The 26204-nt window shown below is 38.4% G+C and overlaps 1 protein-coding gene across 30 annotated transcripts in view; it reads left to right on the top strand.

Moving 5' to 3' along the window:
• Positions 1–26204, top strand: part of EYA1 (EYA transcriptional coactivator and phosphatase 1) — a 340201-nt gene that overhangs the window by 268378 nt on the left and 45619 nt on the right. For all 30 annotated transcript variants that reach the window (XM_078353573.1, XM_054246730.2, XM_078353580.1 and 27 more), the window contains 2 exons: positions 1484–1623; positions 3816–3899. In XM_078353573.1, coding sequence (XP_078209699.1) covers positions 1484–1623; positions 3816–3899 — 224 coding nt within the window. The remainder of the gene's footprint in view (positions 1–1483; positions 1624–3815; positions 3900–26204) is intronic.

The following is a 26204-nucleotide window of genomic DNA, read 5'->3' as shown; positions in this document are numbered from 1 at the left end:
CAGCATTATATTTTAATGGTTCTGTGAGAGGAGTCAGCCCCAAAATGGATCCCAAATAATAAACCAACCAATGGGGTGGAGTTGTTTCATACTTTCTGACTGTAATTAATAAGCCTATAGGTCGTTTTGGTGGTTTCTGGGTGTGAGAATCGCATGACCCGTTTAGATAAGGAAGTTTGCCGTCTTGTTTGTTATAGAAGAAGACTCTTACATGTCTTCTATAAGTAATGGGAATCTATGTAGGTTTTAAGATTAAACAGGAGGTGTAGAGCTGTCTACTGTGATTTAGAAACAAATGTATTCTGTCTTTTCCTGTCTTTAACTCAAGGCTTTGGAGAAGCACTTAAGCATGAGGAGATAATCCTGAGACCATGCAGTTTGACACATGGATGGCCTTATTGGTAGAGTTCAGGCTGATAGCACATTAATAAAGGCTACCAGGCATCAATTGTTCTCAGTGGTTTTCGGTTTAGTGAAATAGACCAACCTCAACAACATTGTAGTGAGAAGAATCATTCCTCATCTTAGATGGAGAGATTCCGAACCAAATCTGGTACAGAAATCTGGAAAAGAGCTTGTAGGGTGAGCCAGCTTATTGGACATCTGGAATGTGGGGGAAGAGGAGATATTCTGATGTAGGCATTCGTTAGGCTAAAAAGTACCGAACTGGTGCAAGTAAATGGCTTTTTATTCCGTCTAAACACCGGATAAGAATTTTCCCAACTCCACACCACTGCCCGACTCTTCCTTTGAGCCTTTTGTGGGTTGTTCTTTATTTTTGTGATTTCTGTGTAATTATTTCAGTGGCTTCTCTGAGTTACCCAGATGAGTACTTTTAATGTGCTGCCTGGTTTTGGATGTTTGGTTCAAAGATACTAGGACAGAGAAAGAGCCAGGGACGGATGATGTGTGGAATACGGGTATTGTCTATGTATCTGCCCTCTTTATCTTGTCACTCACTTGTTCTCACATAAAATGAGGGAGAAAATGGGGAATGTAAAGTTTTCAAAGAAAATCTCCCTGATGACTCAGTTTTCCCTGCCCCAGAGCTGGTTTTGCCTTTTTTCTTTGCATGCACCAGAAGCCTTTTTATAGCTGAGAGAGCCGCAGCTGAGGCAAATGTATGAGCCACTTGGTGTGACCAGGTGCTGTGAATGAAATGAATGCGAGAAATAGGGAAAGGTGTGGGGAACATTCTCTAATCACAGAGAACCGCACAGAAGATGCAGGCAACCTAGCACAACCTGTTGCCTCTCACCTTCAATTAAATTTTAAATGCACCTGATCACACTTTCCTTCAAAACAAGTCTTGGAATTAGATATCTTATAAATTATTTGCCAGTGCAAGTAAAAGACAATGTAGGATTTCAGCAGAATGAAATGTGCTTTACTGTTGAAACTCCCCTTATGAATTAAAACAAGGTTAATCTTGGCACCATGGTGATGGAAATAAAAGATGAAAGTCCTTCCTATATTCCTACAGAATACAGCACAATCCACAGTCCAACAACACCCATTAAAGATTCAGATTCTGATCGATTGCGTCGAGGTTCAGATGGGAAATCACGTGGACGGGGCCGAAGAAACAATAATCCTTCGCCTCCCCCAGATTCTGATCTTGAGGTATGTCATTCCCAACACCAAGTAAATAGGAAGGTGTCTTAACAGCTAACGTGGTTTACATACCTGCTATGTAAACAGCAGTGGTTTAAGGTATCAGATGCTTTTGTTACTGCTTTCTTTTTATATTAACAATAGATACAGCAGTTTTTTCTCTCTTTATTAACCATAGGTTAAGCAATAATTTGTTTCTTCTTCCCTGTGAACTGTATGGCAAAGCATCTGTTTATGTCTCTCTAAAGAAATATAGTAAATTATGCAATTCTGCATGAACAAAATTCTGTCATGCTGCTCTGTATCACTGCCGTTTCAATTAAGTGGCCATACTAAAAATATTTAGTAAAATCCACTTGTTAAAGGGCACAAAAAATGGAATAAGATATACTATTTGATAGCACAACAGGATGACTATAGTCAGTAATAACTTACATTTTTTAAATAACTAAGAGTGTACCTGGATTGTTTTTAACACAAAGGATAAATGCTTGAGGAGATAAATACCCAGTTCTCCATGATGTACTCACTTCATGTTGCATGCCTGTATCAAAACATCTCATGTACTCCGTAATTATGTACATCTACTGAGTATCCATCAAAAAATACAAAATAAAATTAAAAATTAGAATCCACTTTGGTTGTACTTTTGTTTGTTTTTTTGAGAAAGGGTTTCACTCTGTCACCCAGGCTAAAGTGCAGTGGCACAATCTCGTCTCACTGCAACCTCTGCATCCCCAGTTGAAGTGATTCTCCAGCCTCAGCCTTTTGAGTAGCTGGGCTACAGGCATGCACCACCATGCCCAGCTAATTTTTGTATTTTTAATAGAGCTGGGTTTCACCATGTTGGCCAGGATGGGCTCGATCTCTTGACCTTGTGATCCACCGACCTCGGCCTCCCGAAGTGCTGGGGTTACAGGCATGAGCCACCATACCCAGCCATAAAATTCACTGTGAAATGAAAGACACACTTGTATATATTGAGAAAGGAAAACCTGAAATGTTCTAAACTGAATTAGTAATCACCTAATGAGACATGTTTTGATGGAGTTCAAAGGCAGGAAGGATTAAGAAAGAACTTAAAGGGTGGTAGATTTCATAGCCTTGAATCTACTGCAGTTAAGTTTCTGCTTTTTGCCAGAGTGAAATCTGTTGGTTGAAAAACATGATTATTTTGGCTGAAAAGATGAAAGTTTTCCAGAAGAATCTATGTATATGAGTATGTACTGGTGTGAGTGGGAATGGGAAAGAAGTAAAACAAGCTTAGGAGGCTTTTGTGGTGTCCCAATGACCTTTTTGAAATGAATTCCATCAGATCTGATTTTAAATACTTCAGGAGCATGTCTAAGAGCATGAGTGATGCTTTCCCAGGCAAAAATGCTATTTAAAGTCGCTATAGGTAATTTCTCAAGTTATCCTGCTAATATTTTATTTCTCTTATTATAATCTTTAAAGAAATAATATTGTAAGTCTTAAATTTTATTTTCTAAATTATGGAGCATTAGAGACTGAATTTTTATTGTGTCTCAGTGACTCCAGCAGTTTATCACAATTAAGTGTTAGAATTAATACCATTAAAATGTGTATGCATATGTTGTTAAATATCTATACCCTGAAGACTTAAAATACCTGGCAAGAACAACGTATATCCCATCCTTTTGATAGCAGCTCAATAGGTAATATAAGGTGAATAGATAATTTAAGGTTTTAATAGATTATTTAAGGTTCTAGTCTTTGTGTGCAATTTTAATACTTGACTCTCTAACAGCAAAACGTAAGATTCATTATTTTAGTACTTCTTAATGAACAGATATCAGAGGTAAGGAAAAGATCAATGATATTTGATCAATTGCTCATCTCCATCTCAGCAGTTATAGACAGTCTAGTTTTAGTTCATTTTCTTATTTTATCAGAACTGAGACTGAAATTCTATTACAGAATTAGAAAGGACATATATTATTATCTCTTTCCTATATTTATATTGACATTACAAATGTAATTATCCTCTTGCACCTCACCGAAGTTGTATCTGGAGAAAAGTTAGGAGATACTCTTTGAAACAGTTGTGTTTTTTTAGAAATAATAAATTCAGATTTTTCATTTGTCTCCCACTTCAAGATGACTTTTTCATGTTGAAGTTAAGTGAATAACATCTTTCTCAGCCAAGGCAAAGACACATTGATTTGGTTCTTCCTTTGTAGAGAGTGTTCATCTGGGACTTGGATGAGACAATCATTGTTTTCCACTCCTTGCTTACTGGGTCCTACGCCAACAGATATGGGAGGGTGAGTACCAACAGGCATCAGCTTTTAATTTCTTTTGAGTAAATATACCTCTGATTTGTTTTTGTCCAAATGAATGTAATTTAAGTAACAAATTTAAAATATAAATGGAAAATAACTACATAGTCAAATATATATGTAAGGTAAAACATACGTAAATGAGCCAAAGAAGAGATTATTTTTAGATCTTTGGCAATAAGATTCACTTTATGCAATTAAATTCATGCTTATTCAGACCCCAGTGAATAAAAGTGATTGAATGTTATCATAGGATGAAACATCAAAGTACATAAGTGACACAGAAAGATATTTGCGTTCTCTTTTTTATTTGTTCTGTGTTTTTATTCCCTAACATTAAGTGAAACAAGTATTTCACTTTCTGTTGTCCTCAGTGATTAGCAGCTTTGGTATTTTATCTTAAAAGCATCTGCTGTGAATATCTCTATATGTCTCTTGGTTACTTGGGTTAAATTTATTTGACTAGTATGTAGGATTGATCGAAAGGCAGTAGGAACAATTCACACATGTTAGTTGTACAGTACTTATGTTGGTATTATAGATAAAGAATAATATTATAGACCACCTTCCATGAGTGGAACTTCAGCTTCAGTTTCAGTGTTGCATATTTGGGTATCCCAAAACTTTGGAATTTCTTTCTGGCATATCGATGATTTCATAAGTCTTTCCCAGGCAAAAATGTTATTTAAAGTAGCTATAGGTAATTTTTCAAGTTATCCTGCTAATATTTTATTGCTTTTATTTTAATCTTTAAAGAAATAATATTGTAAGTCTTAGTTTTTTTTTAAGTTAATACTTTGGAGCATTAGAGACTGAATTCTTGTTATGTCTTAGTGACTCCAGCAGTTTATCACAATTAAGTGTTAGAATTAATACCATTAAAATGTGCATACTGTGATTACAAATTTGATCGGGTAGTCGTTCTTTCAACAAATATTTATTTCAACAAATACACACTGAGTGCCTGCTACGGATATGCAGTTTGGGGAATTTGGCCTCACAGCCCGGCTTTCCTTTTCATCATCTTAAAGGTACTCCTAATCAAAAACAGGCTGGAACCATCATACCCCACCATTTTAAATTTCGGTTTTGAGATAAGATATCTGTAAAACACAATACATCTCATCTTGTTGTTTGGCAAATTCTCTATGAGAAGACAACAAAAATGCAGATTATAAAATATAAAGCCATAGAATCAATCAGCCAAATGGTGTCTTCTGCGTGACTAGCACATAGTAGGAATTCAAGAAAGATTAGCTGTGCTTTCTTCTTATATTATTTCTTCTGTCAATACTATCCCTGTTCCAATTTCTAGAAAAAAAACCTACTACTTAAAAACTAAAGATTAATATCTGAAATATCAATATGTATTTTGTAGGCAGAACCTTGAAGACCTTCTTAACTGAGCCACTATAAAATCCTGTCTCCTAAGGAGAACACTGGTGCCTGTAACTCAGACAACAGTGTTGAAAAGAGTAGGCACTTAGAAAATGAGCATTTGAAAACCATTCAGAAAGTCCCAAATTTTTAAAAGTTCTCACTAAGAGTCAAACTAATGAAGAAGAGTTATCTAAGAGTGTTCTACTAGGCAATGAAAGAGTCCAGCTAAGAGTTAAGGAGTTATGCATCCCATGACCTACTGACCTCTCAATCTTTGGCCATAAATTATTGGCTTACACGTGGAATTTACACTTCACCTAGAAACCCCTGGCTTCATGCACTTTTTAATTCATGTCTAAACCAAATACTCTCTAAATATTGTATTACAAATACGATGAGTTTAATTTTTTTATTGTGTCAACAATCATTAGAACTTTGAGCCTTTATCAAACAGTAGTTTGTTTAGTTTTGTTTTCTCAATCTAGGTCACATGATTAAAAAGTTTTATCTCATATACTTTTCAAAAGTCAAATTTATATATTCTCCAAAGTGCAGTCTATTTGAGTTTCTTAAATATAAGCTTATCCTTCACTGATAAGTTTATGGGGCTGAGGAAGAACTTCAGGAGCCAGGTTCTGAGGAAGATCTTCCTGTGTGTAACTTTGGGTTTGAAGTCTGAATGGCCTGAAGTTACCATGTGGTCATCAGGAGAGAGGGTGTTCTAAGCAGAAGAAACACCAAGTGCAGAAGCAAGAAAGGCTTTGCTGTTTGAAGGACAGAGGCCAGTGGGACCAAGCTTACTGTTGGAGATGGAGAGTCAAGTAGATCTGGTCAGGGATGAAGGCAGGCTCCAAAGGGGTACCCAGCTGCACACAGTCAACAGGGTTAATCTCACTGCATGTGCTATGAGAAGTCATCAGGGGACCAGAATGGAGGAGATTAGAAGATCTGATTTACAGTTTTAGATTACTTAAGCTACATGTGAAGAATTAATGGTAGGGGAAGAGAATGGAGGTCCAGATAGGAAGTTATAGCAGTGGTCTGATGCACCAGCTGTAGAGATGGAAAGAATTCACTGGACTCTGGATTACACTGCAGGTAGAGAACTGGATTTGGAAATGATATGTATTGATTGGAGTGGTGGGTAGTCAACGAGACAGAGAAGTGAAAGATGATTCCTGGTTGTTGTTCTGGGCACTGAGAAAATAGTCAGATGTTTGTTGAAATAGGAAAGAGCTCAATTTGGAGGGAAAAGGAAAAGTTTAGTGTTGGACAAGTTTGAGATGCTTATTAGACAACTGCTTGGACCAGGCAAGGAAGGTGAGCCCAGGGGACCTGGGGGGACTAGTCAGTGCTGGAGATAGCAGATTCTCAGTCAGCAGTGCACAGATTGGGGTTAGAAACCCCTCATAGTCTCTTAGCTTGATTTCTTCCTAAACATTTTCTGAGCACCTTCCTTGTACTGAATACTTGTGATGAGCCTGTTGTCTCATTGCCTGATGGTCTCTTTTCCTAGTGGGGTGACTTTTGAAGATGTGTGGCTTAGGATGCTGAATTGTAGCTGGAAGCATGCAAGGAAGTTTACTTAATGATCTCCTCATGAGAAATCATTAGAAATCTAATGATTTCTATCAAATCTGATCATCAAGCTTTGTAAAAATGTAGATTCTTCCAAACTATAATAATAACCAAGCTGATCAAAATGTCTTGCATTCTTTTTGTTTCCCCCAGAGCATTGAAAAGAAAAGTCTTAAAGGAGTTAAGTGACAAGACTTCTTTTTAGGAGCACAGATTTGGTGGTGTTCCTGGGCATTGTCAAAGAGAGCATGTGGTTGAACCTTACTCTACATGCATATAAAGAATGAATGCCTGACAATGTGATTGCTGTTCTGTCTCTAAGGGAACCAGATACTTGAGAAGTAGCTTAGCCACAGTAGCTTAGGCAACTCAATGAGTAGGCCATTCAGTAAAAGAACACAGGATCTAGTTGATATAATGCAAAATTAGGGCATGTTACAGCAATGTGTACAAAAAAAAGTTTGAGAATGTCCCACCTTCCATGTAATCCTAGCTGTGGGAAGAAGGCATGTTGGGCGTTATGAGAAAGTCTTGTTTTATAACAAAGGTGATGGGGACAAAAAGAGGACACTGGGTCCTGTATAGCCATAGCTGAGGAAAACAAATAACATGTTAGGAAATTGAAGAGCCTGAGTGCTATATAAATTAGGATGTTTAAAATAGTATTTGACCTGGCTGTTTTGGTTTACTTCTTTTAAAAGTTGCTTTCAAGCTAGCAACAGATTCCTGAATTTCATTGAGAAAAACTAGTCTTGGGTTATTTTTTCATTGAATGGTCTCCTTATAATAAAGAATATAATTCAATTATTATCAAAGTACACACCCAAAACTTGAATTTCAAATCAAAATTGTGTTGACGTTTCAGGGATGATCCCCTCCTGTGGGAGGATTACCCAAGATATCTACACCCAGTGACTGGATTATTTCAACACTATCTTTTTATTATTGTTTCATGATTGTGTCTCATAGTGATCTGGGCTAGAATGGATCTTAAACATATAAATATTCACTTTTCATTTTCAACAAAAAACCAAAATGTGAACACTAAGAAAATGTAAAGCTTAGCATGTTTAATTGTAGGCCCTATTAAGAATTTTATATATGCCCAACATTCATTTAATTCAACATTAATATTCTAAAGGTGCTATTATCAAGCCCATTTTATAGATGAGAAAATTGAGACTTGGGAGAGGTTAGAGACCAAATGTGAAAAGTACTTAGCACCATGTCTGGCATAAAACAAATATTCAATAAATATCAGTTATATTTGAATGTAGGTGAGACTTGACTGTCAAAAAAATAAACAAATACTTGAATTCCTGCATAGTGGCCAGTGAGTAAAATGGTGGCAGTGCCCTCAAATTTATGAAGAACAAGTATATGCTGTGCCTTATGGTATGAGAGAAATATAATCCCATTTGAATTCAAGTAGATCTAGACTCAAATCCAAGCTCTGACTTTTCAGCTCTTTGAACTTACACAAATTATTTATTCTTACTGAGCCTCAATTTTCTTCTCTATAAAGGCAGTTACTTGATTTGCAGAATTGTTTTAAAAATTAAATTGTATCATGAATTTGGCCCGGCATTGTGATTCTTGCCTGTAATCCCAGCACTTTGTAGAGATGGAAGTTGGCCCTGTTGCAGGTATATCACTTGAGCTCTGGAGTTCAAGACAAGCCTGGGCAACATGACGAACCTCCATCTCTACAGAGAAATACAAAACTTATCTGGGTGCGGTGGCATGTGCCTGTAGTCCCAGCTACTTGGGAGGGCTGTAGTGGGAGGATCACTTGAGCCCTGGAGGTCAAAGCTGCAGTGGATTATGATTGCGCTACTACATTCCAGTCTGAGGGACAGAGTAAGATCCCGTCTCAAAAAAAAAGAAAAAGAAAAAGAAATTAAATTGCTCATGAATGTAAAAGGCCATGCACAGCATCTTATTAATGGCAACAACTGATGGTAAGAAAAGCATGTGCCACCTGTTGAACTGGTATTTGCTCTCTTGAGTATTTGTTTTGTAACTCGCTAGGCTTCTAAGAGGATCTCACTTGTCATAGTGAATTTAGTTAAACAGCCTCCCCTGTGGGTGTGCTGCTGTGAGCAGTCAGTACGTAAGGAAAGAAGAACTGAAAGCAGTTTATGTTGCTCATTTCATCAGATCAGTTCAGTTCACCAGTAGAGATTGTTGTTTCTTTAGGGGACAACACTAAACTCCAAGCTGTTTTGATGGAGGATTTTGTTCCATGGTGGTTGATGAAGAAGTTGAACTCTTAGCATAGCACCAGAGCAGCAGGACACCAGTGTCCTCACTTAGTTGCAGGAAATCTGGTTACTTAAACGATCTCCCTTTTGGAACCTCCAGACCAAGGGTTGGCAAACACTTTCTGTAAAGCATCAGGTAGTAAATATTTAGACGTTGTGGGCCATATGCTTGTCATGAGTACACAGTTCTGCCCTAGTAGTGCAAAAGCAACCACAGACAGTGTGTAAATGAATAAATGTGGCTGTGTCCCAATGAAAGTTATTTAATGCTCTCAAATTTGAATTTTATATAATGTTCATGTCTTATGAAATATTTTTATCTTGGTTTGCAAAACCCCAGACCAAGGATTGATGGACCATACCCCATAGGTCAAATCTGGTTTATGGTCTGCTTCTGTAGGGCCTTGAAGAATGTTGTTTAAGTTTTTAAATTGTAATTTAAAAAAATAAAAACACAAGGAAAAATGTGTGTCAGAGATGATATGGCCTGCAAAGCTGGAAATACTCCCTGTCTCTTTAGAGAGAAAGGCTGTCTGCCTCTGTTCTAGATGATGCTCTGTTCAGCCTTATCCAGAGTTTTGTATTGGTTCATTTTTCTCCTGCCTTCCAGAACAATGCTCTGTTCAGCCTTATCTAGAGTTTTGTATTGGTTCATTTTTCTCCTGCCTTCCAGGATAATTCAATGACAGCAACACTGACTAGACTGTGAACTCAATGTAGGCAGTGCATATGTGCACCTGGGGCCCCAAGGAAACACAGAATTCGTTAGGGTAGGTGAAATGACTATCACAAACAGGTCTAAACTATAATGGCACAAACACAATAGAAATCTGTCTCTTGTTTAGTGATCTAGAGTGGGGATATTCCAGGTTGCTTGGTTTGGGCATACTTCGGTGGTATAGATAATAGTAGTGCCATTTTCATCATGCAGCTTTCGAAGCTTCTGAGATTATTAGCTTTAGCTTTCATTTCAGGGGAGGGGAGGAGGCAGGGGAGGTGTGAATGGGAGGCTTTGTAATCCAAGCTGAGACAGGCACACACCTCCACCTGTGACACTGACCTCAGTCACATGGTCCAATGCAGGTGAGGCTGGGCGATGTGGCCTTGCTGTGTGCCCAGGAAGAAACAGAGAATGGGTTTTAGTGAACAGGTAGCACTAACCCCCCAGTTTTCAACTGTTTGACCAATGAGTGAAACCCAAAGCACACACCTTCAACCCACCTTGCAGCCCGAGCCACATTGACAGAGCCAAGCCCCAGGCTATGTGAGTGGTGGCTCTGGAGTGATGATGTCTAATCCCAAAGGACAGACCCCTGATTTATTTTCTTCCTTGTATATCAATGCCAAGTTAGATCAAAAGGATGAGATAATGTATGTGTCCGAATATAACCTCTGGATGCTGTAGAGTGGCATAGAATCTAAACTCTCAAAACAAACCGAAACACATTTTTTCAAATGTCAGCTGAACGGGCATCCTTCATCTCTCTTCTTTGGCCATATCCTGAAGATTTCTCTCTTTTCCTTTAACAGCCAGGCCATTCACTACCAGAAATATACATCTGACATGTACGTTCTTGCTGTTTAATTGAACACAGCCTTATTGTTCTTGTTCATGAATATAAAAGGGAATGCAATGAATGAACAGGAATCATCACAGCTCCTTCACCACTGTACTGACCTGCCACCTCCAACTTTGGACCTTCCTTGCTCTGTGGCCTTGGGAAAAGCACCCTATAAAATGGGAGCAATCACAGGACTGTTAGGGGAGCAACCTGAACCACCTAGAAAATGCTCTGTAGTACTCCATGGACAAGAGCTATCATTTATTGCTTACTTTGGGGGTTCAGAGGAGGGAGCAGGAAATTGTGCAGATTTTGTTGTTCCAGGTAGCAGAGAGGGAGTGGAAAACAGAGAATTGCAAGTGGCAGAAATCAGAAGGGTGGAAAGTGATGAAGTATATTTAAGGGATTAGACTTGGAGTAGAAGAGTAGCAGAAAGTGTGTTGAATTAGTAATAAAAAGACTACACCTTTAATCAGCTTTAGTGGTTTATGCTGCTATCTCCCACTTATCCAATGAGCTCCTGCTTTTTGCCAATAAGAAAAATGTGGCTCAGGGCCGGGCGCGGTGGCTCACGCCTGTAATCCCAGCACTTTGGGAGGCCGAGGTGGGTGGATCACGAGGTCAAGAGATTGAGACCATCCTGGTCAACATGGTGAAACCCTGTCTCTACTAAAAATACAAAAAATTAGCTGGGCACAGTGGCGCATGCCTGTAATCCCAGCTACTCAGGAGGCTGCAGCAGGAGAATTGCCTGAACCCAGGAGGTGGAGGTTGCGGTGAGCCAAGATCGTGCCACTGTGTTCCAGCCTGGGTAACAAGAGTGAAACTCCATCTCAAAAAAAAAAAAAAAAAAAAAATCGTAGCTTAGAAAAATTATCTGTCCAAAAAGCATACACATCAACTGGCAACACCAGACTTCTAATTGGTCAGGCTTAAAGAGAGCACTGAGTGCCAGAATTTTGTTCTGCGGGCATGGGGATGCCATGAATGAGAGCCAGACATGGTGGAAGGACATGATGGCAATGGAGGGACATGCAGGAAGCGTACATTTGGAAGACCAATTTAATAGCAAAGAGAATTATTGTGCAGTCCTCTGGTAGAAAATGATAAAAGCCTTAAAAGTGGCTGGAACACTAGAAAGGAGGGAGGTAGGAGAGTGGTTATAAATGAAATCCTGATAGGTCTTTCGACTGGATTTGGCTGTTTAGCCTTTCCTTGGCACCACATGGGCCCCTTGGTGTTGAAGCCAATTTGGCCGGGTCCACGCTGGCTTTATTCTTCTTCCTCCCTCTTTGTACCACTTCTTGGCAGTTGGCTCATGTTTGGGATTCATTGGGTTTTCTCCACAGTCAAAATTAATCTTTGGAATGATGAAGTTCTTTCTTTTATTCTCTACTTGGGTATTATTTTCATGATGTTGAAAGGGAATCTCTTAAGTAAGGAGAAAATTAACACAGTCAAGTGTCACGTATCTAATCAGTAAAAATGACCTGATCAGCCCCACCGCAAGTTTGAGGGGTTTAGTTTTTGTTTTTGTTTTTCCAGATCATTCAGGCAGTAGTTGAACCATGATGTTTTTTTATGTGTACACAATCTCTCTTGGTAATCCATATTATTTCTTAATTGGTATCAAAATCACATCCAACTCCTAAAACTTGATATTTTTTATCAGCAGCCAGTAATAGGGCATCAAGCTTTTAAAAAAAGTTAATATTTTATTGATGATATTGCTCCCTTTGGATAGGAGAAAACACAATAATGGAAGCTTTGTGTCTCACGAGTTGTACAGATCATTTGGATAACACTTTTGGTTATGTGTTTATGTGTTGTTGTTGTTTTATTTTTTAAAAAAACAACGTTTCAGCATATTTTTTTCTTTCAAGATAGGAAGCTAATTTGCAAAGCTTAACCTTAATCCTTTCCCTCTGAGCAGCCAGCATGGGGTCTTAAAAGTAAACCACTCTTACTTAGAGTGCCTATTCCTGTTTTTCAGCTTATTAATCCCCAAAACAAAAGATCTTGGATAGGGATAATTTTTAGATGACTTTCAGGTCCTGTTTGTGGCTGTAATATTAGCATTCTAAGTAAGAAATTGTTTAAGGGGCCCTGAATGGGTATTTTTCTTCCATTTGATTGATACTGCCCAAAGATTTGTCCTTGATTTGAGCATACTTAACAAGATTTTCACGTGGAGCAACAAATCTCATAAGCCTGCTCACATTGTTAGCAGTACACCTCACTGGGCCACCACAATGCCCAGTAATTGCTTGCCAGGGAGGCTTAGCTGCCCACGTAGGATTAATACACAGAGAGTTTAGGAACCTTGTTTTCTTTTATTCCACAAATTCAAAATGTAGGTAGCATGTCCTGAGGAACTAGTCATACTTTCTGAAATAGTTGCACTGTCTTCTGGTAACTCCTAGCTGAAGATTAATTATTTAAATAGCACTTTTTAAAGGATACTATATTCTTTATGATTCAAAGTAGAATAGCAATTGCTAGGAGTTTGTGTAGAGTATGAGCTCATGGATGTAAGTTGGTAGATATTCAGAGAGGGGAGATACAAAACACATACAGCATCTATTTAATGTACTTACAAATTGAAAATAATAACATGATTAAAAGACAAAATAATTCCCTTTTCTTTTTGTTTTTAGCAAGAATAGCATAAGTACTTTGTAGAAACCAAGTCAATGCTGAAGCTACTTAAAATTGGAACAATGACTTAGCCATTAAAATAGGTTTTATAGGCCGACTTAAAGCACTTAAATTAGACATTTTATATTATCTGTTTGCTTGCTTTGTTTTATTGTTAAATTTTTGCTTTTCAATTTATAAAAATATCATGGCCAAAGAAAATAACAAAGCTAAATGTGAAAGGGTGTGTAAATAAAAACTAGAGCTACATTAAAAATAGGAACAATTTTTTGTGCCTTACTGGTGTATCTAGGAATAAAGAGAACCCGCTTCCTGGTTAACATTTGGTAACTTATGTAGTTCTTGTAAAAAAACTAAGGTGACTTATTCTTGTTAGATGACAAAAGATCTAATGTAATATTTGTCACTTGTGGCATTAGTAAATCAACATTAAAAATCTGGGGAAGTATCTTTTAAAACATAGTTACTTAAAAGGTAGAGATACTTTAATAGTTAGAAAATGGTTACATTTAAGGTTTCTAGAGAAAGGGGAAGATATTTTGTTTTTATACTCAGAAATATATTCTGAATCCATTCTAAAAGCCCCAAAAGAGATAAACAACAGGATTTCCTTCAGCTTTCTGTTTTGAGTCTCAAAAGATCGTGAACTCTGAACTGAAAGTAAATAACAACGGGTCAAGAAGATCATTTCTGAAGCAGTCTCAATTCTGTGGGGGGTTGGCATTCACCACTAAAAATAGACTACATTGTCATTTGAAGCCAGGAAGTCAGAAGTCTTCATTTATTTCTTGGCTATTTCTGATCATTTTAGTTCAATGTATAACTCTGCCATTCTCCAGCAGGCTGAACTGTGGGACTTTCATGAGCGTTATGTGTTTCTTTTATGCATTTTGCCAGAATACTGTGCTTAAATGGTACTGGGCCAGAAGAGGGCTCCAGGAATGGGAACTCACTGAACTGGTAAATGACAGCAAGAGAAGTTAGGACAGATTCCAGTGTGTTCACGGGTGACTCTTGGGGGGCTCTTTGGCATCTGTGTAATAAGGAGACATGAACCGTGGTAGGTGGGCAACTCTAGTCTACTGTGCAGGAGAGGGAGGATTTACTGTGGAAAGTCCCCAGTGGTACCAAGAGGATGTGATAAGGCTTTGGCTTGGTTGGCCATAGACAGAGTTCAGGGTATAAAAGGTATGTTGTTATAGGGAGAAAGCTGCTGAATTTATAGGAAAAATGATGTGTGCTTACACAACACTATCAGTAAAATAGTGTCTGGCTGCTTTACATTTTTCTTTAAAAAGCACTGTAAAATCTGCATTCCAATCTTTTCCTCCAGCACTCTGAATGGAGTCACTAAACAACTTTGTGACACAATTCGCTTCAGCTGTCCAGTCGATCAAGTTAGATTTTGCCTCTTCTCCCTTCCTCAATGTCTGTAAGCTACCTTCACGAACATGACTATAATGTAAAACATTTAACTCTCCAATGAGGTCAAGAGACTTGAAAATAAACACATACACCCTTCAACACAGTTTTCACAGTGCTTATTTGCAAGATAGTTAAGATCAAATATCATGTACAAACACTAGAATTAGCAGTACAAATGTAACTATAATAGTTCTCCACATAAATGGGCAACAAAATAAAAGGAGCAGATCAACTTTAACCTAGTCACTAGAATAAAGCAAAATGCCATGTGAGAATGTACCCCGTGCCCCTCCTTCCTGGGGACCTGGAAAAATTCCTGGTGGTCTCTGTAGTAGGTAAGATCCCCTGCTAATACCACGTGGTCTCCATGTTAGGACTACCCAAAGTATAAGACTCCATCAAAAAAATTTGTGAGACTAGAAGTATCAGCTGGTACGAGGAACCTTAGCCTTCCAGCAGAGATGAGTTTCGCTGTGGATAAATTATCATTAAAAACATCCATGAAGTAATTCAGAAAATTGTACCACCAAATGGCACCCTTCTCAAGTTGCACACACAAAGCCTTCAGGGTTATGTGGACTCCAGTACCCAGAACACGTTCCTGGCTGCACCCACCTCTCCTGCCTGAGTCACCGTTTGTTTCCTGACCTGACACTAATGAGTCATTCAGAAAGTCATTCTTTTATGATTTATAGAATACATACACAGAAATGTAGTAGGTGCCTAGCCAAAATTTCTGCCTTCAGGGAGCTTATAAATTAATAGAGGAGGCTGTTGGTAGGGGATGAATGAATCTTCAGCAATAGTCTGTTGTTAGCGTAAAACTATTCTAAACTAATGCCACTCTAAATCCTAAGGGTAAAACTGCAGAATCTCCAAAGAAATAACAATGTTACGAAGGTAACAAGTCTCCGTGGATTATTCATGACAGGTATTGCCTAGTAGCTACATCATTTAACTAGTAAGAAATAGCCAATAATAAGATGTCAGATGATAACACTAGCATTGTGAATCACAAAAAAAGAAAAAAACTCAGGATCCACAGCAGCCATACAACCAGAAAATAAATGCCAGAGGCCTTAAATGAAATGTTTCTAGGGTTACTGCTCTTTTTAAATTACACTGGGATTTCTCCTTTGCAGCTGATCAGCATTGCAATTCAACACCGCTACTCCTAAATGTATGAGATGATCTTGTGGCTTCAAAAATGTAGGAGTTCCTCTGGGTTCCTTGAAAAGAACATCCCACATGGTAAAAATGAGTAGAGTGAATAGAGGCCAAGGAACATCTGACATACATTCTTGTGTATATTCCAAATTCTCTCTTATATCTGGGTACAGATTACCCAAGAAGGCCATAGCACCTTCTTTTCCATAAAAGGTGATATGCTGAGGAACTTTGCCAGGCTTTTGCATTATGACTTTTAAAATGTTTTTGACATTTAAAAAGTATGACTTGCATGTGTTTTAAATTTTCAGGATAAATATTGTTAATCCATAGTTCCACCACGAAAAACAGCCAATCTTGTCTTAGTGAATATATATATACACACACACACATACATATATTATACTTTTCATTATAGACACTTGCAAACATAGAAAAGTAGATGAAATGGTATATAGAATGAAACCCATTGTAACCATCCAGCTTTAGCAAACATCAAGTCCTAGCCAATCTTGTTTTGTCTGTATCTTTATCATATCCCTCTGCTTCCTGCTTCTGTGCAAGTACGATTTTTCAAAACAAATCTCAGATATCATATTATTTAACTTGTCTATATTTGAGTATGTATTTAGGAATTCATTAAAAGAATTGTTTAGAAATAATAAATGGTATTCAGCCCCTTAGCCATCTAGTGAAATTAAAAATAATTTTGTAATATCATTAAATGTTTAACCAATAGTTATATTAAAATTTTTTTAATCTTCATTTTTAATTGTGATATGCACATGACAATCTTTGCCTTCTTAACCATTTTCAGTGTTTATTACTAAGTGTGTGATTCCTTTCGTTTCTGCTATTGTCAATGGGGTAATATTCTTAAGTCATGTCCTGGCTTGGTGGTTGTTAGTATACATAAATACAGCTGAGTGGTGTGTGTCGTTTTTGTATTCTGCAACTGTACTGAATGTATTCATTCGTTCAAATGGACTCTGTGTGTGTGTGTGTGTGTGAGTGTGTGTGTGTGTGAGTGTGTGTGTTTGGGGCTTTCCACATATGAAATTATGTCATTGTAAACAGAGGTCATTTTACTTTTGTTTTACGACTTTGATACCTTTTATTTGTTAGTCTTGCCAAACACTTCTGGCTGGAACTTCTACGTTCTGTTACGTAGAAGTGGCAACAGCAGCCTCGTTGTCTTGTTCCTGATCTTAGAGGAAAACTTTCAGACATTTACCATAGAGTATAATGGTAGCTGTGGGCTTTTCATATATGAGCTTTATTTTATTGGGTAGTTTCCCTTTCTTTCTGGTATATAAAGTGTTTTTCTCTAGTGGTTTTGTTTATTTACTTTACCATTGATTACATGTCTCCTAAGTGTCTCATAATCTATAGAGTCCCACTCAGTCCCCTTTTGTTAAACCTTGTGTAGTTCTGTTCAAGTAACCAGACTGTCTGTCCTATAGAGTTCCTGGGAGTCTGGGATTTTTTTACAGCAACCGTTTTGTATTATAAAACATGTTTCTTTGTCCTCTGTATTTCCTACAATCTGATAGCTAGATCTAGAAGCTTGCTTAGATTCAGCTTCCCCCCAACTTTTTTTTTTTTTTTGGTCAAGACTTCATAGATAGGGTATATCCCTCTTGAGCTTCTAGTTGTTGTTTTTCAAACTTCGCTGTTCCAGTGGGAGAGGCTCCTTCAGCAGTCCATCACGGAATGTTTTGTATTACGCTGTATATTCTTTCTTCTTAGCTCTAAGGAGGTTGACTAAGAAGAAAACTCAAGAGTTTGGGAGTTTTATAAACGATAAGATCCTTAATTGAACCGAATCAAATATATGTAGACTTGCTGTCAGAAAAAAAAAAAAAAGAGAGAGAGAGACAGTTCCTGTTGCAAATAATTAGCTCAGAGCTATTTTTGTTAAGGCCAAGTTTTGAGAAGAAACTAAACCACTTGCTGAATTTTGATATTTTCTCAAGTATCTCCTCTTCTTGAGCTCTACATTATTATTGCAGATTTTTGATTAAGCCTTCCTGGTTACCTTTAGTGGATGAATAGGTGTCCTGAGTGCCTCATGCTGAGTCACCCAGCGGCAGGTGCCACATTCCTTTGTTATCTTTTCAATAGTGTGGTGAAGTTCAATTTACTAGCCATAGTTGAAAGTCAGAGAACTAGCTGATACCATCAGTGAACTAACATGAACTAAGTCTATAGGTATCCTTGGTGGCTAACTTTAAACCGCGATTTTAGCTATCCTACTTGAGGCTTAAGTCTAGCCTTAGATATTTGCTCTACAGGTAGTTTCTTTGTAAGTCTTAGTGTAAGAATAAATGTTTATCAGAGATTTATATACAATCTAACGTGCTCATCTTGACCGGGAAGTAATCAACTATTTACATTACAGAAAAAATGCTATACTCATATCAGAGAGCCAAGGAATCAACAACCTTTCCCGTTATCAGTTTGATGATACAACCAAAGTTTCTATTTATTGGAGAAGGATCCTTTTTTATTTTTGAAGTAATCCCCCCAAATTTAAACTCTTCATCTTCTTCCTGAAGTGGGCACAGTCCAAATCACATGCACTTCAGTCTGAGTAGACAGAATACCACCAGATGCTTGATACAGATGCTTCACAACTGATACTGGAAGACTCTACTTCTCTTTATTATTATGGTAGCTGATATTTTATATTAATTTAATATTCTTAAAGTGCTTTCATAAATTTATCCTATGACTCAACCACAAACAAAACCTTTCTAAAATATTATGTCATTCCTGAAATGCTAGAGTATGATATCATTTTATAATCACTGAAAATTTTCAGGGCCTTTACTAAATTTGAACTGTACTCAGTAATTCTTGTTTATAACCATGAATTACCTGCATAGAGTTGTGGATAAACTTGGTCAGGGTCAAGATTTTGCAAGACCTATTCCTGCCAGTCATCTATTAATTGATTGGGTTCAGGCTAAGCTTACATACGTGTTCACAAAGTCCCCCCATTTAATAATTAAATGGTATAAGCAGAAAGGTATATGTGACTAACTTAAAGTGATCACATGATATGGCTATGCAACGAATTGATTTTTTTGAGGAATACTTCTAGGTTTCAGTTGAACCAGTGCATTACTAAGATCCCATCTGAATGATACTACCTTCCCCTTAGTTCATAGATCTTCAAAGTATAGGACACCTTTTGCCATCTTCCTAGATGATCTTTCCTGGTGATAAGAACCATCTCTATACCATCTGAAAGATGTCTCGGTTGACATCTTTTAGAAGAACGAGTGGTGGCCCCTTCTGAAAGTGGTCATGCTGTGTGAGTGGTCATGTTGCATCCTCTAGTTTAACTTCCACCCAAATTAGTTTTACTAGAAGAACGAGTGGTGGCCCCTTCTGAAAGTGGTCATGCTGTGTGAGTGGTCATGTTGCATCCTCTAGTTTAACTTCCACCCAAATTAGTTTTACTGATGATGAAGCTCTTAAAAATATGCTCACCTAGGCCAGGAGCAATGGCTCACGCCTGTAATCCCAGTGCTTTGGGAGGCCGAGGCGGGTGAATCTTGAGGTAAGGAGTTTAAGACCAGCCTGGACAAGATGGCGAAACCCTGTTGCGACTAAAAAAAAAATACAAAACTAGCTGGGCATGGTGGTGGATGCCTGTAATCCCAGCTACCTGGGAGGCTGAGGCAGAGAATTGCTTGAACCCGGAAGACAGACATTGTATCTAGCTGAGATCATGACACGTACTCCTGCCTGGATGATAGAAGGAGATTCTGTCTAAAAAAAAAAAAAAAAAAAATGGTCACCTCAAAAATAATTGGTATGAGGAATTGTATGAAAATTCTATCGAAAGTGCCTTGCCATAATAACTATGGTGAAAGTCTAGTTTGAATGTATGACTACTTAAAGGCAATGCTGCAGAGATTGAGTATATTAGTTCATTTTGCATTGTTGCAAAGGAATACGTTTACTTTTTAGTAGGCACAATATATATAGCACTTCAGAAATTGGAAATTCCCAAGATTCTCACCTATGCCAGATGAAGGCATTGTTGGAAGCAAATGACTTAGCCCTGCAAAAGCAACAATGCCTTCATCTGGTATGTGTGAATCTTGGTAAATTCAAATTTCTGAAGCGGTATTGTGCCTACTAAAAAGTGCATTTTTAATGACACTTGAAGTTTATCACATGCCCTAGCTCATCTGTGAAGCAATATCCTAGTCCCCTGATGATCTAGTACCCACGTGCATTTGTAAATACCCCTTGCTTTTATTTACTTCAATCCCAATTACAAATTCTCAGCATTTGAATTCAAAGCTGACAGACATTAGTCTCTCTAGAGACTGTATTTGATAACATTTCAGTATTTCTGTGCACTGCTTTTGTCCAGTATTTTTTTCCTTTTTAACGCTTTAATCATATGAATATCTAGTGTGATAACTGTAATTAGGCTAAAAAAAATCAATAAACAGTTCAAAGAATGACCGTGGACCAGAGTTGGTGCTGGTGATTTGGGTATATGATGATGATAGTCTCTGTGAGCAGTTCTGTGTTGTAGAAACAAGAGAAAAAGACTTGAGGCAATGGGATAATTAAAGACCACTTGACAGGGATGAAGGCAAAACAGTTGTTTTAGTCCTGGTTCTACAGACACTCAGCCGATTTCATCATTGTTTACTTTTTCTACTTAATGTTACTCTGAATTAGTACAATAAGTTGTCTTTGATATGCTGAAAACAGCCATGGGTAGCCTAAGACGGCAACAAGTTCCTTTACTTCATGACTTTAAGCAGACATTTGCAATTTAATATCATATCCAAATAATGTAGGAACAGGGTTAGATTTCATTCCTGTGTGTAGGTGTGGGGTTAGATGTTGTATATCGAGTTTTGTTTGGTAGAAGAACAACTTTAGAAGGTTTCCCCTAGAAGAATTTCAGGTACATAAGAACTAGAGTAAATGTACAATTTATTAAACAAGAAAAATAAACAGTTGAGTGTATTTTTTCCCTCTTAAGCCTCCTCACTGTTTTTGTTCAATTTCCACTAGAGAAGTAAATTTCAGGGCACATAAGAACGTATTTTCCAAAATGGTGTAATACATACCACTACCAAGTTTACAAAATAAATGTTATGTTGACCTTATGCTAATATTATATACTTCATTAAATTAAAAAGTAAGGCTTTCTATGTAGCTATTCTAAGAATGGGCTCTTCTTTAATCAGGTAAATAGCATTTACTATTGAACATGTTTAATGTTTAACACTACATTATGGAGATGAAATGAGATTTCCAGATTCAAGTGCTCATTTTTTTCCCTAGGCTAGGTAATTAGGAAGTTTTTTCCACTAACAACTAATGAAAGGTAAAATTTAATACTTCTTTTCTTTACTGAAATTATTTGAAATACTCTCTATTTATTGTTTTTCATTCATTTATTCCTCCACCAAATTTTGGGAAAGCCTTTATGATATGCATTGTGTTGGGTACCAAGGATATAGGCTAGGAAAAAAACAAGGAATCATAGCCTAAAGCTTAAAATGTTGTTTAAAGGCTGTAAAGAGAGAGAAAAATCTAATCGAACAAAACATTCTACATGAAGTAGAAACAAAGCTCCCATTATGTTTTTTCAGAGGATTGATATCCTCCTTTTGATTCTGCAAATAGCAGTTTTATTCTAAAAGTAAAAAGAAAGAAAACCATAATAACTCTAAATCTAACAAAGGGGAGAAGGAAGATACAGGCATACTAGACAAGAACACAGAGCTGTGGTACCCAGCACCCACAGAGCCTAGCCAGTAAGAAGGGAGGTGGAGATGTGGAAGTGGGAAAGGCACCCTGAGGGGAGCACTGACTGCAGGAATGGAGATGTGAGTGTGCAGGTCTCAGGATCTGTGTTGACAGATCCTTTGCCCCAGTTTAAGCCTCTGCCTGGTTGTCTCTTGAGGAAAGGATTTCATGATCAAGACAACAGTTTGAAAAATAAGAAACAGGTCACGTTGGATATGTAAGCAAAAGTTAGACATGTATGGGTCTTTTGCACTTGTTAAAGTGCTTGGATGTTTCCTAAAAGAGATGAGAGGCTAGAATGAGGGTAGTGACAACCTGGAAATAGATCCCAGTGAAGGAGACCATACCAAATATTCACAAAAGACACAAGGCCAAGGGAAAAAAAACAAGAAAGCAATCAGCAATGGCAGTGACAATAGGGAGGCTGGAATTCCTGGTCCAAGTGGCAGGAAGTTGTAATTGATTCAATGTGGGGCTAAAAAGAGATGGCTAAGAGAATGCCGAGGTCTGGGTTGGTAGGATGCCATTCTTCTAAAGAATAAATACAGTAGGTTTCCAGAGGAAATGTGATTAATCCAACTTGCCACACATTGAGTTTCAGGTGCTTTATGGGCAGACTTTTTGTCGTTGTTGTTAGGATTTTTTTTACATTTTTAATCCAATTTCTTTAATAGGTACAGGGTTATTCAAATTATCTACTTCATATTGGGTCAGTTATTGAAGTTTATGTTTTTCAGTAAATCAGTCCATTTTGTCTAAGTTGTCACATACATATGAGTGTAGTTGTATCCCTTATTATCTTTCAGTGTCTGCAGGATCTGTAGTGGTGTCCAATGCTTCATTCTTTTTAACCCTTATTCCTGCATACTGACGTTGCTTTTATGGGACTTCTAAGTAGAAATAACCAATAGGTAATTGATGTATGAGCCTCCAGATGAGAGCTAAGATCTGATAGAGGGGAGTGGGTGGTGGAGTCCACCAGGTGATGTGACTAGAATGAGGGATGGAAGGATAAGAATAAAGTTCTAGGAACCAAAATGTCATTGATATGTTTGGCTGTGTCCCCACCCAAATCTCTTCTTGAATTATAGCTCCAATAATTCCCATGTGTCTTGGTAGGGACCCAGTGAGAAATAATTGAATCATGGGGGCAGTTACCTCCATGCTGTTCTCCTGATAGTTCTCATGAGATCTGATGGTGTTGCAAAGAACTTTTCTCCGCATTTGCTCTGCACTTCTCCTTGCTGCTGCCACGTGAAGAAGGATGTGTTTGGTTTCCCTTCTGCCATGATTGTAGGTTTCTTGAGGCCTCCCAGCTTTGCTGAACTGTGAGTCAGTTAAACCTCTTTTCTTTGTAAATTACCCAGTCTTGGGTATGTCTTTATTAGCAGCATGAGAATGAACTAATACAGCCATTTAACAAGCAGATGATGTATACATAGATTCAAGGAAGATGCCCATAAAAGAACGCTCTCATAGAGGATAAATGTCAAGAAGAGAGTAAACAGCAGTGGCATATGCCACAGGACCACACTTTGAAAAGAATGAGAACATTTGGCAATGAGATTCACTTAAAATGAGATGTTACTTTGAAATGGAGGCAAAGCTCTTAAATAATTTTTTGAAAGTGATATAACAAAAAATGGTATTTTAGAGGAAGCCCTTTTATAACTGCATTCTGGAATTTCTTATTACAAGAAAATTGTTATAAAAACAAGTAAAATCAAACCAAAGACATAGTGATTTTAACATCTCAGTTTTGGTCTCAGAACGTGTTTTTTCCTTGTTCTAAACATTCCAAAATGAGCCATCAAGCCACGAGTAACTTTTGAACTGTTCAGTGTTAGCTTTTGTCACATTTGACTTGTACTTGTATGAGACATGTTTAGAAATGTTAACAATGTTAGTGTATTAGCTATTGTAATAGGAAAATAAAATCGAACCTTTATATGAGAACTCCAGTTGCTAGAATATGTAAGTATGAGCAGAATTACCTCTCTGTCCTTCTGCTAGTTTTCTCTTAGGTGAAACACTTAGGGTGAGATGGCTTTCCACTCTGCTTGCTGGGTCATCACACACAAATCACAATTCTCTAGGAACTTGGGGCTCCTGTTTCTAAAATCAAAGAGTAGGTGTTTCCTAGAGCTCTGCCTTTCAAACTGTAGATTGGGACAGAGCTGTGAAATGGTCAGGGTCAGAGTATATCCAAACGTACATTTCAGCTGTGTGTGTGCATGTGAGAGAGTCTTAGATTCCAGTGTTAAACGTGTTTTTTACCAAGCATCGTGGTTCAAAGATGCTGAAAAACACTGCTCTCAATTAGAACCCCCTTCCTATTCTACAATTATCTCATTCCCGTTAACTGCCAGACTGTTCTCTTGGTGTAGTAGACATTTCAAAACAATACCATGGAGTGGCAGGTATAAAACTGTTGAGGAATAACAGCTAATAACAAAAGAGAAAAACATTAAGAGGTAAATAAGACCAACATCTGTGTTGTGTTCTTACCACTAGACTGAACAAGCCTTTAAAATTTATTAGTATTCTGACTAGCAAGTCATTATGCTAATTTATGAAGAAAAGCTAAAGTATGCTATCTATTAACAAACAGTAGAGTAATTTTTCCAGTGGTCATATAAATAAGCAACCGTATCAAGGAGGAAGAATACTTTTTCAAAAGTAACAATTCTTTGGCACATAAATTTTAAAATTGGCAATTAAATAAATGCGGTGAGGCTTCATCCTTGCCACATAAAAAGATTCATTGACATGATTATGAGACAAATCAGCGTATTTTTATTGGCCTGAACTAGAGGGCGTAGTCAGGTGTTTTGTTTCAGACACATCTGTTTGAGCTTCCCCTACAGGTTAATTCTGCTGTAGGGTCTATTTGAACATTTGCTTTTTCCAGTACGCTTAAACTCCTGGTGAGTGAACAATTTCTTAAATCCAAGAGTAAATGAGTTAGTTTTTCTTTACAGTAATTTGTAAACTGTTTTTAAGACTTCTAAAACCTATGAAACTTCATAGATTTCAGGTGTATTAAAAAGGGACAATTTAAGAATGCTAAGGAGTATGAATCATCACACACAAAATTTGAGAGAATTGTTTTCCTTTGTCCCCCCTCAGCGAAGCTTTTTGACACACAGTTAGACTCTGTATCTTTATTCTCTACCTTCTTACCAACCCTGGGGTGTTTGCTTTTCCCCTTTGCCAATCTAACCCCTTACATTTGGCAATACTATGTCCTTTGCCTCCTTTCCTCTCTCAGTCAGCTGTCAGGAAAGGCAGGCAGGAGAGGAACTGAGGTAAGTGAATTACATCATCCTGCCATATTTCACATACTATATTAGTCCTCTAAGGCTGCTGGAAGGTAGAACTTGGGCCATGCCATAGAGGTGGGGGCAGTGCTAAGGGGATGGGAGGTGATAAAGGGATGTGGGTGGTGCTGGGAGTGCGAGGGGCTGGAGGGAGTGGTCTGTCCTAAAAGGTGAACGGGCTGGACGAATGTGAGCTGTGCTAGGAGTCAGAGGTACTGGAGGGATGTGGGCTGTGCCAAGAGGTTGGGAGTTGCTGGAGGGGTGTGGGAGGTGCTGTGGGGTGTGGGAGGTGCTGCGGGGTGTGGGAGGTGCTGGGGATTGTGGGAGGTGCTGGGGGGATGTGGGAGGTGCTGGAGAGGTGTGGGCGGTGCTGGAGGGGTGTGGGAGGTGCTGGAGGATATAGAAGGTGTTGGAGGAGTGTGGGAGGTGCTGGAGGGGCGTGAGAGGTGCTGGAGGGGCGTGGGAAGTTCTGGAGGGATGTGGGAGGTACTGGAGGGGTGTGGGAAGTTTTGGAGGATGTGGGAGGTGCTGGAGGGACGTGGGAGGTGCTGGAGGCGTTTGGGAGGTGCTGGAGGCATGTGGGACGTGCTGGAGGCGTGTGGGACGTGCTGGGGTGGGCGGTGCTGGATGAATATCGGGGTTGGATTGCATTGGCCTTGGGACTACAGCCGATGGGCCCCTGCTAGGTGCCCAGTGAGGCTCCGCTCCTATCCTCCCACCCTTTCCAGCCCCTGCTCTCTCCTAAGTATACAAACATGTATGATTCTGACAAATGAAGGACAAGATGTTTTTTATTAGCCTGTGTGAGAATACTGTTTGTGTGTCATCTTGCTGTCGGATTTAGTAGGTGAACAAACCAGGCTCCACGAGATGAGGACACCTAAGTGGGAAAGCAAAGGCAGAGTCTGTCCTGCAGTCTAGGTGCCCTCTCCCACCACTTCTTGCCACTTCCCAAAGTGCGTGAGAGGAGGGGACTCCTGGTGGAAACTCACAGGCGTGACTGACGTTAAAGAGTAGGGGTAACACATGGGCAAGTCTCGATATTGGAGGTGAAGTTAGTGTGTTCAGAAGACAAGGTAGATAGTGTACAAAATTGATGTTGGGCAGTATTCAATCATGAGTCTTTTCTTTGGATGGTACGTT

Source organism: Callithrix jacchus, chromosome 16 (genome assembly GCF_049354715.1).
Source record: "Callithrix jacchus isolate 240 chromosome 16, calJac240_pri, whole genome shotgun sequence".
Lineage (NCBI taxonomy): Eukaryota > Metazoa > Chordata > Mammalia > Primates > Cebidae > Callithrix > Callithrix jacchus.
Note: the sequence above shows the minus strand (reverse complement) of the source record. Positions and strands in the feature narration are given on the sequence as shown.